The 13,762-nt window shown below is 53.7% G+C and overlaps 2 protein-coding genes across 2 annotated transcripts; both read left to right on the top strand.

Moving 5' to 3' along the window:
- Positions 1-1,305: 1,305 nt before the first annotated feature.
- Positions 1,306-2,035, top strand: PC9H_005811 (uncharacterized protein; the record flags this gene model as incomplete). Its single annotated transcript, XM_036775370.1, has 3 exons — positions 1,306-1,345; positions 1,407-1,556; positions 1,908-2,035. 3 exons carry the CDS (start codon positions 1,306-1,308, stop codon positions 2,033-2,035), a joined length of 318 nt encoding a protein of 105 aa, XP_036633872.1.
- A 4,751-nt stretch (positions 2,036-6,786) lies between these two features.
- On the top strand, positions 6,787-8,247 carry PC9H_005810 (uncharacterized protein; the record flags this gene model as incomplete). The annotated part of the gene is made up of 4 exons (XM_036775369.1): positions 6,787-6,856; positions 6,918-7,038; positions 7,105-7,924; positions 8,071-8,247. 4 exons carry the CDS (start codon positions 6,787-6,789, stop codon positions 8,245-8,247), a joined length of 1,188 nt encoding a protein of 395 aa, XP_036633871.1.
- Positions 8,248-13,762: the final 5,515 nt, after the last annotated feature.

The following is a 13,762-nucleotide window of genomic DNA, read 5'->3' as shown; positions in this document are numbered from 1 at the left end:
AATGAGGAGCGGTGTATCAGTCTATTGATGCGCGCGACGAAGACGGCGAAGAGTGGCCTGGTAGCTTTACAAAGGAATGGAAGCAGCGACTAAAACTCATCTGGAAAAAGCGAAAGAAAGGCCTTATGTAGTATTGTGTTTGCAAGGCAGCGAAGCAAGTGCTCTTCGAACGCCTTTTGCGGCATGTAGGCTTGTTACGTGGAGGGAATCTACAGACATGGGAGCACCGCAATTAGTTCGTTGAGCTGCCAGTGAACAAGAAACATTCCTACCTTATGCTGCTTCGAATCTGGCACCGTTCGTGGGATAAGCAGAGCAATTCACGTCTGTGGACACGGTCTTGGCTGAGCTTTAGGCCAGCGCTGCGTGGAAAGCTGAAATAAGACTCACCAAACACCGAGAAAGCCCTCACAGCGGTAAAAGCTCTAAAGTCTGCCTCGCTCCACCCCTCCGTCATCCGAGAACACCATTCACACCACGAGGCATCGCTCTTGACGTTCAGATTACGGAATAGCCAGTCGAACTGCGAGGAAAAAATTGGCGCGCGCTCTAAGTCACTGAACCGATGTCTACGTACCTCAACGCGGGGTCCCGTCACGGCGTTCAGCCGTATGTATAGAGTGAAGATTGAAGCTCTCGTTGAGATCCCGCGTGGTTTCTTCGGGTGCAGGTACGTGCAAACGGTAGATCTCGTTGGGGTTGGGAGCTAGCAGACCTGGTAAACTGGAGTATTCGTCGTTGAGTGGAGGGAAGAAACTAAACTCACTTGTCGCTGAAACACCTTGCGCCTCTATCACAGCATCTGTCGTAACATTTCCTCGAAAACTCGCACAGGGTTCGTCTACGTCTACGATACAGAGACGATAAACTGCAAAACGGTATCATATCAGCACCGACACTTACGAGGAAATAACGACTGATGTACGTACTGGTACATCCATCGCATGTGGCGGTAGTTCAGTTGGCCGTGCGCTCTGGGCGTGGACAATTACGCTGCACGGAACATATCATTTGGCGACAAGTGGCCGGAACGGCCCGGCGCTATCGAGACGCCTCCTTCTGCTTACTACTCTCGGTAATGCAAGTCTCCACGAAAGAAAAGATAAGACCTAGACGGAGGAACACGACAGGTACGTCGTCTGTTGTCTTGAGCCTCCTTCATACCCTTCGACCTCCCTTCTTTCCTGACGGCAGCCTCTGATAAGAAGAGTTTCTTTTCCCTCTCGCATCCCGCCGCCATAACGTAATGCCGTCGTCTCGTCTCGCAAAGGCCGCCAGCACTCTGCCACACCATCAATACTCAATATGCTCGGTGCTAACATGTCCAGCTTCCTTGTATCGCAATGTGAGTCTCCAGTCCAACCGCCTATGCTATCCTCTCGCCGCTTTGTCGGTCCCTCCAACAGCTTTTGCCATTCGTACCAGCGCTGCTCCGGCTATTCGCAGACGCTACCCTGCACCTGGCCCCCCGCCCTTCTTCAGCATGTCCCTCTTTGCGCTATCCTTCCTCGCCCCTCCCGCCGCTCTCCAGGTAAAGACGTCGTACACGGTGCACGGTGAGTCTCTCTCCCTCCGAGGTCCTCCTACTTAAGCGTCCCGTTCCGTACAAATGATTGGCCCTCGTACGTACTCCTTCGACACCCCGTCGGTCTTCCATGGTGCGCACATACGTAGCGGGCTCTCTTCCTCGCCCCCTCGCACCACCTGCGTTAATTCTTCCAAGTAGTCCCGTCGCCGTGTCCATCGAGTTTCGGCCGTTATATGCGCTTATCAATACCTGCCAGTTCTCTACCTCCCATTTCCCTTCCCTTCTTTTTGTACATATTCGTCCTCCTACTCGCCATTTATCGCCCCTTCTCCGTCCTCCGTTCCTCACCTCGAATATCTGAATTTCCGACTCGTTGCAGACTTCTGGCTCTCGCAAGCGTCTCACTCTAGCGGTGTCGGCGTGACGTCTCTCCCGCGCGCTCCTAGTCCCAGTATTCTAAATCATATTCCCCGCATCAACGGCGCTATCCCTACTCTCGTGCCTTAGTCCCCAATGCAGCACCTCCCCTCCCCTCCTGCCCCTGCCTCTTGCCTTGTGCCGTCCCTCTGCCATCTAACGACCTCTACCACACGCTCACACGCTACCGTAGGCATATATACTCTCTTCGGAGTCGCAAGTCGTGTTGGCGTCCATGATCCTCTGAAGCTGCAAGCTGTTTAGCGATCACCACGCCTGCGCTATCCCCCCTCTTGAGCCGCGGGTGTACATTCACGGATTACATGTAAACTCACGGACTGCGCCCACTTTCTCCGTATCTCGTATTGCGAACTGTGTGTTTCATACTCCCCGCGCATCGTATCGCATCGCAGCGTATGTTACCGGTGCCGGCGAGCACTAGCACCAGCACGCACGCACTTGAGTGTCGGTTCTCGATTCTCGCCTGAGTTTACGTTCTCGCTAGTATCGCCCGCTCCTGGTATCGCCCGCCCCATAGGCATGCGCATGCATTACCGCACCTACGCACCCACACACTGCACCTGCACCTTCGCACTCGCGACGCCGCACAAGAGAGGCGGGTGAGGCTTCTCCACCCCACGGATACGGACAGGGACATGGATGTGGATATGGATATGGATATGGATAGCCCTGTCCACGCATATCCCCTCGTCTGCATGCTTTGCGCAGGCATCGGGTAGGTGCAGAGGTGGCAGGTGAGAGGTGAGAGGTGGTGCTATAAGCTACAAACTATATGTTATATGCTGTATGTTATATGCGATATGCTATACGGACCTTGTCGCTTGTGGCTCATGGAAGTAGGATCGCAGTGCGATCGCAGAGTCGGCGCCTGCACCCCTCGCTCCCTTACTAGGCTTTACTCGTCAGCTCGAGCTCGAACGCTCTGCGATGTGCTGCCGTGCGGCTCTGCTGACTTCGACCGTGCTCCTCTCGCCGTTGTCATGCCCTTGTCATCTCATCCCCATCGTCATCACCATTGTCGCCCAATGCCTTGCGCCTAAACGCCGCTTCTACGCGCCTCGTAGCCCCCTAACCCGACTTCATCTTCATCTTCGGCTACGCGTACGCCCTCCGCACCCTACCTCCAACCCTCGGCGTCGTTTGTCTTGTTTGTTGCGGCAGTTGCGGACTCGTCAAGTCCGTTTCCCGTTTTGCAGGGATCGAGCGGGGGCGATGGGCGAGGCGACGGCTGGCGAATCTGCGAGCAGGCGCGGGGGCGTTGGTTAAGTGCGATCGACCAGCGCGTCGCGCGTGTCCTGTTGTCTCGGCGTACGGCGCCGTTGCGGTGGTAGACGTAGGCACCGGGCACGGGTAGGCAAGGCCGTCGTAATATAGGTAACATAAACAGTGCATGTACATCTAGAAGGCGTTGCAGCAGAATTCCCTCCCCTGCCTGTGAAAATACTACGCAGCGTGCCTGTGAAAACACTGCTCAGCGTGCGCGGAGTGCGACTGATACGTAGCCACGGCACTGCTGGTCTTTGGGAACACCACAAGGGGGCGGGGTGATGTGCGTCTGCGTCTGCGCTGGGAGCGGTGCGGGGAAGGGTTGGATGGGCGTGGAGGCTATTGGGGGGAGGGGGGGAGGGGTTATGTGGTAGGAAACGTGTGGGACGCTGAATACGAGCGGGTAGCACCCCCATCGTGGAATCTGGAACGGGGACTTGCTGGGCAAGAGGCAAAAGCAAAAGCAGAAGCAGAAGCAGAAGCAGAAGGCAGTGAAAGTGAGAGTGACAAGGCTTAGAGCTCGATACGCGTGCGAGCGAGGCGCAGTGTAGCCGTGCCCACAAGGCGTGCGGGGAAATATGAGGGTGAAGGTTTGGACATGGAGTTTGCGTATCGGAGTCCTTTCGTGCGCAGCGGGACGACGACGGCGACGGCGTGGTAATGCGTCGATGCTGTAATGCAGTAATGCAGTAATGGGGTGATGCGGTAACACGGTAATGTAGACACACAGACACGAGTGAACGGCGGCGTATGCGATAGCTGCAGCTCTGCACGTGTCCGCCGTCCGTCCGTCTGCGAAAGACGCAAAAGACGCAAAAGACGCCGTGCGAGCGAGGCACCCGTGATCTTTGGCTCCGCTGGCTTCCCGCTGCTGGCTGCTGCTTCATCGTCGCCGCCGTTTTGCCATTTACATTAATCCTGCTCCTACAGGGGTGTGGCGGCGCGGCGGCGCGGTGGCTGCGAGAGAGACGGGTACGGCGCCCTCTGCGTCTACGTGCCCAGGCCCGCGATCCCTACATCCCACGAAGCTTAGGCATGCAGGATTCACGGAGCACGAGTAGGTGCTTGAGATACAGATGGAGAGCGGGAGGCTGGGACGACCTGATAAGCGACCAGGACACAGCGTGCATGGGTGCATGGGTGCGATATCGCTGATGAAGGAGGCGGCAGCCCGGATCTGACTCGGCCGAGGGACGGCGGGGGAACGTATGTAGGGGTGGAGGGTGGGGGATGGAACGACGGGAGGTGTGGGATCCTGTTGCGATTCCTGCGCAGTGTGCTCAAGGTGCGCAGCCGTACGGGAAAGGGCACGAAGAAGCACGTACGGGCAGTACTTCACCGTGATGCCGTGGCGCGACGATGGTAGGTAGCGGCTTACTTCGTTTTGGCGCGATGAGAATGGCGCGATTCAGCGGTGGCAATGAATACCGGGGTCGTCGTTGAAAGGGTTATTAAGGGGGAAAACGAAGCGGAGCCATACGATATACAGGGGATCCTAGTTGGAATTGAAGAATCTGCAGTCTGCTACCTCGTGAGTTCAAGGCAGATCGACCATGACGCAACCGTTCTTAAGTACGTGATTTGGCAACTGGGATTCATTGGGATTGAGCGTACGTGGCGGGGTGGTCTGGGGCCAGTATCCGCACCCAGTGGGCTGCGTGCAGTGGTAGGTGAGACGACCGCTTGGAAAAGGATGTGTGAATACCTTTGACGTCGACATATTATTGACGTATACGTAGGAGTCTCTTTCCCGGTCTCTGCACTTGTGAGCACAACGTAGAAGGCGCCTTTGCGTACTATCTCGTGTCCTCGTCTTCGTTGTCCTCGTCTCGCATTCGTACGAAGCAAGTCTTCATCAACGACTCCCTCCACTTCTCTGGTTCGGAGGGAGTCACGGCGATAACGGCGAACAGCGACGAAGCTGAAATTTGGCAGTCAGTAAGCCACATACATACTCTGAAATTGGTATAGGTACCTTTGTGAACCTGAGTAGTCGAGTCCGACCATGGTGATCCATGATATTTCGCCCGGAGAATATCGCTGATGGTGGTTCATCTATCACCCCGAAAAACAGCTAGAGTGGAATTGAGGATACGAGGGAAAGTTGGATAGTTGATCGTCGATGTAGGAGACTAGGAATCAGCCAGATGGATAGCTCCTCCAAATACTGCGCGAACTGCTCACCATTCGAGTTCGATGCGCCGCGATCATCGCTATACGGTGGAAGTCGCGGAATGTCGCCTAATGATTGCGGTGCACGTGTATCCCCAAATCTTTCTCCGAGAATGTTGGAGTGGATGGATCCCAGATACAGGACATGCAGGGAAGCTGAATCGGCGGTGCGTGATGAGAACATCGAAGGGTATGAGCTAAAGTTAGTCGTCGCGTGTTTGCATGTTTTCGGCGAGATATAGGGGTCCCTGTGACCGTGCGTCACTCACTGTCGGGAGCGACTGTCTCCTCTCATCCTTCTTCAACAAACGCGTTAACAGGCCTAGTCATAGTATATCCACAGCCACGTGCGTCCGCAGGAGTCGTTCTCCATGCTCATATGACCGCGATTGTTAGAAAGTCGATGTATGCCTGTGAGTCCTATCCCTGGTGCTTTCTCCTTCGCAGCGGCAGCAGCTGACCTTGCCACATTACAAGGCCCATACTCCTTGAAGAAAAACATATTGTATGCGATTGGTACGTGGTCTATCTTCCACGCGGTCGCGTATGCGTCCACGTTCTGGATGCTCATTTATTCTCTCTTAGTGGGAACTGCGCTCGCAGCACTACTACTGCACAAACTGGGTGATTCCTATCCTTTGAAAAGGTGCTGGATGATGTGTGGATATTCTCTTATGTCGAATTAGACATCGAGGAACACAAATGGCGCTCTGACCTCGCAGTAGGCAATCCATCGTAGAACGTGCTTGTGTGCTATTACTCGGAAGGCGGAAGGTGGAAGGAAGCGAAGGAGACCACAGAACAGGTAAAAAGAGGGAAACAATACATCAAACAAACCTTTTTGGATCTTGCTGCACGACTCTTGGCCTACGAAGACGTGCTTCGGAGCTCAGCGCCGATTATTGGAATCTAGAGCAGAAGAACACAGAAGGAAGAGCTAGATCGAGGCTTAATTCAACACCGAATCGACTTCCCAGGAGTTCGGGATCCTTGTACTACAAGTATCGGAGGTCTGCAAGGCGTAACTTATATCTCATGGCGAAGACTCTTGGAGCTTGGTCTATGAGTATCGGAATCGAGTCTTGTTTGTATCTTTGCGAATGTCTACAAACGGCACTGTGAGTTTCTCAGGACTATCATGAGAATGCACTGTGCTGATGCTGGGGTACAATCTCATCAGTGATTGAAGGTACTTATTCTACTACCCGCAGTTCATGACAGTTATGATGCTACCTTGTATGAAAGACCTGTATAGAGCATTGTCTTGTTGTATGACAGTCCACTAGCCGTGCAAGCCGTTTAGAAGATTGTTTCTTCCATGCTCCTATAAATTCAGGAGGGATTCAGGAGTGGTTGAGTGATTGTGGGAAGAGGTCGCAGTGATGCCGAACCAAGCAATATTCTTCGCACGCAGATTCTTCGACTCCAACTCATGGGTCAATACTTCAAATTGTACGCACGTTCAATACATGGTTGTCCAGTCACTGATTCATTCATGATAGCATCAATATAGATACGTACCAGACTGCCGGAAGTGGAAAATTTGGAGAATTCGACGGGCATTGTGCCGCCTTGCTTTTGGCAGCTCGACCCCCGTTGATCACGCTCGAGAAGGCATTCAAGGAGATTTTCAAGTAAGCCTTGCGCCCCCTCAGGCCTCATCTCAATACGTTCTAATCCCTTGACTCCCGGCTGACTAGATACGACGCGCCAGGCGTAGCAGACCGGGCTGCTCTCGGGCAATTGGGACAGCTCCCCATCGAACTCATTGCGCAGATCTTCACTCCGTTGAGCATCAAGGAGGGACTTGTCTTCGGCCTGACCCACGGGCACCTCTTCGTGATAGGGTGGCAAGTAATCAAGAAGAAAATCTGTCGTGTCGTGTTCGTAGACGATTGGAGCGACAGTCGTATCATCTGTCTGGGCGACTACGCCAGTACCCTCCCCGAGGGATATTTGTCCGACGAGGAGAAATTCAGCCTTATGAAGAGCGCGATCAAGCGTGATAGGGATGATGAAGCAGACGAGGACGACGGCGATGTTTCAGATGAAGCAGCTGGCGAAGACCACGACGGAAATTCACTTTCTCTCCGGCTCGCTGCGTTCAAGGACCAGACTTTTGGCCTGTACGATGAAAGTCAGTTGATGTACTCGGAGAGGAAAATCAAATCTTGGCGTGTGAGCCACTCTTCGGTCAGCGACTTGTATCGACGCGGGATTAGCAAACCGGAGATGGACCGCGTCGCGGCCATCTCCTATGTGCTGGAGTTCTACTATAGATGTGGCCCCTGGCATATCGAGCCACAGCGTTTCGCTGACTCGGTGTTGATCAATAATACGAAACGGGAGTACGTGAGGGCGGTGGATGGTGCGGGGCGGTATGTGCTTGATGATGCGATTCCGCTGCTGACGGTGTGGGAAGACCGAATGCATGGGGATTGGGCTGGGGATCGGCTGGCCCTCCCCTCGGTAGAGGAGTTTGAGACGATGTTGGCAGCAGAGGAAGGCTGGAAGGAAAAGGTTGGAGAGTGGATTCTAAACCCATGATAATGTGCTTGTAGGCTAAGCCACAGACATCATCAGCACAGAGAGAGAAGGAGCTCCGTGGGCAATGCTAGTATGTTACCCTTATGCACTCTGACTAGTGACTAAACGGGATCAAGCAGCTGCCCCCGGAGTCAGTAGGGAGTCCTCTGAAGGTACACCGGCGTTTCATTGGGGAGAACGGTGGAGGTATCGTGGTACCGCGATGCTGGCGGGGGGATAACGCGTCGGTGGAGCGGCGAACCTCACCTTTCGACACTTGGTTTGAGGCGTCGTCTTGCTTTGGAATCGTGGAGTAAGCGTCTGCGCTTCCTTGACCGTCCTTCTGTCTCCGTCATCAACCCGAACTCTGGCTCCGCCACAACTATCCGTCGCTTCTCATAGCGCAAGATCTCCACGGCACGTCGAGGACTCAGACTTGCAAGGAGCTGGATCATAACCCTCACTTCCGTTCCGCAGATCCTACCGCACCTGAGTCACTGAAGCGACTCGTACCACTTGGACTGGCGCAACGCTGGATGAGACTCAACCAACCACGATCGTGCGCCTCTTGCATCCTATTTAGTGCTCCCAGCCTACCGCGCCATTTCGATGATACATGTCGTTGCAACTGTCTACGTACAGTACATGTATGTGGTAGATGAATCGTATAATAAATTACACCACTCGACGCCGTAGTAGTAGAAGGAGTCGCAGCCCTCTGGGAAATAGCACAAGCCTGCGTGGGATGCTAGTGGTGGACAGCAGAGGGACAGTTCGTCTTTCGGTATACGAGAAGTCAGAACTGAATGATCTGCAAGAAACGATGTCGTAAGGTGTCGACGTGGGTGTCAAACTCGTATAACAGGATGTGGAGCAAAAGCAGAAGGCAGTAAAAAGACCGTTCGTTAGATACTCAGCGCAGAGATGGAACGACAAAGTTATAAGAACTAGGGCAACAAAGATTCGGGGAAACATGAAGGTAATAGAAATCATTGTAATGATCGTGGGACGGGAAGGACGACCCAGAAATGTAGACGCGTAGACATTTCAGCGTTGGTTAGAAGCCGAGAGGCTCATTGCGCACGTCGTGAGCGCGAATACTACAGCATATTCCGCCTATCGAATAGGAAGCCGTCGCTTCTACCCCGCGACTGTCCGTTGACCGTCCATATGCAAGCGTAAAGAGCCGACGGCACGCGGGGTACGAACAAGGGAATCCATAATCGTCGACCTGGCTGTGCTCGCTTCCGCCGCGGGAGCGGGAAGAGAAGGATGCAAGTGCGTGCAAGTGCTCTCAACAGCGGACGGGACTTCCCAATAAGCCAGCGAGATGCAAAGAGCATAGACCTTCCGGCACTTCTACTCCACGTGGCCCGAATGGGCTACCCGTTTTCGAACACACGGTTCTCATTGGAACAATAGTCAAATATGATGGGCAGGGCGTACGTCCTCCCTGGTTCGTTGGGAACGATGTGGAAGTTTGAAAGCGCAAGGTGAACGAGGAGCGTCGCGGACTGGATACGGATCCTGCAGAAAGAGTCGTCAAGCTTGGGTCTCATGTAGCCACCTGGGTGCGACGGCAGCCGAGGAGCCCCTGCTGCTTGCGTCTGTCGTCCTTTCTCTGGATGGATGTGTCCAACGACATGTGCTGCGATGAACAAGTGATTTGTGATATTCGACTCTCCGAGATTGTTACTGATAATCTCGTCGCATGCGTTCTCGACACGGAGTCGACAATGTTGTGTTTGGCGGCAGAGGTCAGAGAAGCCTGCCCATACATCCATCGCTGCCGGCCTTGCATCTCGCAGGACTGTGACACCGAGGCGACATGCATGACGTGGAGTGGGAGTGTACGACCAGACAACAACGGACAAGGGAGATATCGCGTTCTTCGTCCGGATTTGCGGATAGCTACCCTATTGAAATGAATGACCCGCGTTGTTTGTGCTTGGCCAGGCGGAGACGCGATTGATACTGGAGCGCTTGGTGAGCTCGCCTTCTCCCTCCACTCATCAGGCTCTCCATGGAGTCTGGGTCAACAGCCCCATCAGCCTCCAATCCTTTCAGTAGCACGCAGAATAGCCATAGCGCAAGAAGCGTATCCAATAAGCAAGGTTGCCGAGGTGGGTTGAACGATGTTTCTATGTCTTTATATGGTACGTCGACGGGGTGCTAGGCTGTTTCGAGGGGTGAGACTTGGGTGCTGACTCTTTAGTCAATAGGTCCAAAGAAGTTCTCGAGATCTTGAAGTGATCTTCGTTCCCGAGGGCCAGGGTTCGGTGAGGCGAGGCTTTTGCGGCAATACATACGTGAATGGACCATTTTCCCTGTACCCGTTGCTGAACCAACCAGTTCCTTTTCCTTCCCTTTTCCTGGCCTTATTCGTAGCGCTACTCGCGATCCCTTTTCCATCCTCCGTTCCTCACGACTTCAGCAGCTGGATGCTCCCCCCGGTGCTCCCTTCGTCGCCTCTCAGATTCTTCATCTCCTGCTACATAGCTCCATTATCATATCTTCCTCGCGTCAGCGGTGCTTGGAAGTCTTCCAGATTACTTTCGAACGCATCCCTCTTGCCGACCGCCGGCCATCTGACGACGTCTGGCACGTGTTACGCATATGCACTATTTTCGGGTGATGTTTGACTCTCTGCTTCCCATGCAGTACATGTGAGGTTCGCCGCTCCACCGTCGCGTTATCCCCCCGCCAGCATCGCGGTACCACGACACCTCCACCGTTCTCCCCGATGAAACGCCGGTGTCCCTTCAGAGGAGTCCCTACTGACTCAGTATGCGACCGTCCTTCTCGATTCTCCGCTATCTCGATGCGTCAAAACTACGCTGGATATCAAAGGTTATTGAGGTGTGGTGGTCTAATAAGGTGGTAAGCGTACCTTTGATAAGTTGGATCATCGTCCAGAGGTCTACATGTCCAGCGCCCGGCCCCTTGACGGTATTCTACAACCACATGCGTGGCGAGCGGTGGTCGCTCCGCTAGTGTGGGTGTCTCCGCCTAGAAATCGCGACGGTTAGGATGGGCCCCAGAGCATAAGACATCCACGGTACATTCGGGCTCACCTAGTGCTATAGAGGAGAGTTAGTATATTGATGCTGGAGCGATGTCATTCGACGTACTGCGTCTCGCCAAACCCGCCCCCGGCCGCCATTTTCAGCCTCCCAGTCCTCGACTAGCCCACGTTCTTGGTGAGATCAGGCCGCGTAACGACACTCGTACTATCAGAACGGTGTATCTCCCCGAGTGCCCTGGCTCCCCGATGTCGTAGATTTGTAGCGACTGGACTATGTCAGAGGGAGTGAAGTCGACGCCAGACCCTTCGCTGAACGCAAACCATCCTGTATCACTACACTTGAGTCCTCGAATCGTAACCGCGAAGAAACGACACACCTTTGGGTTGACTGTGCTAGATAGTCTTCGCCTCTCAGCGTTGAAGGTCGGAGCTACGCGTTTCATGGGATACCCGTCGCATCGCGTCGGAGATCGTCAGGGGATAACTAATCCCGATCGATTCCCCAATGGCACTGCAATTATTCAGCGACGAAAGCTCTCGGTGACCTAGTCAAAGACAGACCTTCATGCAGCAAAGAATCCCGTTACCTGAATGATCACGTCTCCGCCCATGTCGTAGAAAGCGCGGTATAAGATGGTCGAGGAGGAGGGGCCCGTCTTCAGGCGGGGAGTGTCGAAGAATGTCTGAGAGAAGCATCGATCTCCGCGGAAGTAAGGCGATGCTACACACAGCGCTCAGGGACTCCGTTGACATAGGTTGAGCCCCAAGACATTTGAAGAACGAAGGAAGGACGAACCAAGGAGTTGGGCGCTTGAAGAGTTGGTGGCTCGGTCCGGTCGAAGATGTTGCGGCGGCGCCGGCCCGTTCTATCTAACCTCGAACTTGGCACGAACCAAGTTGCAACTTTCATCAAACCCCATCGTGCACGCGTCCAAAGACGCTGTCTAATACAGCGGGATAGGCATAAAACTGCGCACAAAGCGCGCGACAAACTGTCGGCGAATGAGGTTGATGCAGGTACGTTGGCTGCGCAGCGTCATGTGAGTTTGGCTTCTTTCTCAACGCCTCCGCAAGATGCAGCGGACTCACCTATGGGGCTGCGCGCTGTTCTGTAAAAAGCTGTTCCATCGTCGTTGTCCGGATGCGGCGTAACGGCTTCTACGCAGACGCGTTCTACACCATTTTGAACGCAAGTACTTGAGGACTAGTGCGGTTATTCACAGATACTATGGGCAAGTTGGATGCCACTCACGAACAACGCATCATGGCTGGTGGTGCTCTGTACGGAGCAGAGGGAGGGAGATCTCACGGTAATTGATACCTGGACTGCACTCAGTGAGTAGCTCTCCTCTCTACCTGACGACAGACTAACTCTCCGCCAGATCCCCAGACGCGCAATCCGCCGATTAGTCGTGAACAGAATATCTTATGTCCATAGATTCGACGTGACGTCGCGGTCTGGATGTGGCAAGGAGACGGCTGTTGGTTCACGGAGGGGGACGATACTTCCGACGAGGTAGGATCAAACAGGAGGTTGCCATCCCTTCCCACTTTGTGAGGGTCTCGCTGCGCTTCCAGGTAAGTGATTATGGTTCCATCCTGCCTAACCTTGCTGATCGCCGCCCGACCCCTTCAGGGAGCCTCAGCTTCTATTGGCCTCCCGGGGTACAAGCCTGCACATGCAGCAAGCTGCGACGTTCAGAACGTCCCGAACGGCCATTTCTGTCACTGAGAATCTATATCTATGGGCCTTTGCAACGAGGTATGTGGCCCGTTTCTTGGTAATTGCTCTATCTATCAACAAGCCAAGAGCCCGCCAAAGTCGCTCGACGAGCCCTTGCTTCGCTGCTTTGCGAATACAATGCTACATAAGGTATATTTGTACTCTTCTGGATGAGTTTTAGTAGCTGATTCAATCCCTTTGTAACGCTACCAGGCCACCCTTCGCCGTCTTGATCGCGCGGCGGGCCGGCGCTTAAGAATCGTGCTGGTATCCTCATGTCTCACACGCCCCTACGTCCATTTGTCCCTTGCTTTGTCAACAAAGCGGCGCATTAATGGCCTCATATACTCGCTCACTATCGTCTACATCAGTAGGATAGAGTAGTAAATTCACGGTGAAGAGTTGCCTCTTTCCTCCTTTTTTATTTATTCTGGCCGTGTCTCGTTCCATACGAGCGTATCCATGGTCCTTATTTAATTGGGTTTCTGATGTCTTCTTCTTTCTTGCAGTGATATTTTGCTCCAGATGGGCTGCTCCGTATCCTCGTTGCTCGTTCGCTCTAATGCCCATTCATTCGCGCATTTCAGGCGGCAGAGTTCCGTTCAGTGGCTATATCAGAGCGTCAGGCATTCAATATCAGTATTCACGCACGAAGTGCAGCGTAACGCGTAGTAGCTCGACGATGATGTCCCGTGGCCTTATTTCGCGTTGCAAGTCTAAACGTGCACCATATTTTGGTATTGTATAACTGTAGTAGAACCAATGCGACTTATTTCTGCCTTTCCTGCGGGCGGCGTGAACACTTTCATCCACCTCGTCCCAACGGCTCATTACTCGCAACGCACTTTCCTCACCACGAAACACACTTTTTATAAATGTCGCTGGCGCAGATGAGGGGTAAGATTAGAAGACATACTCTGATGTTGGAACTTCAGTGCGGTGAACGACAGACGGGCAGAATGAAAAATGTCGACATTGACAAAAGAGTGAATTTGTGCGTAGCAGCGTGAACTGCGTCGATTGGCTAGACTGAGCGCCGATCGTCAGCGCACAGACCCTGCTAGCTGTCACCAGCTCCGCCTGT

The sequence above is a fragment of the Pleurotus ostreatus genome (genome assembly GCF_014466165.1).
Source record: "Pleurotus ostreatus strain PC9 chromosome Unknown scaffold_3, whole genome shotgun sequence".
In the NCBI taxonomy this organism is placed as follows: Eukaryota; Fungi; Basidiomycota; class Agaricomycetes; order Agaricales; family Pleurotaceae; genus Pleurotus; species Pleurotus ostreatus.
This window is presented reverse-complemented; position numbering and strand designations above follow the sequence as displayed.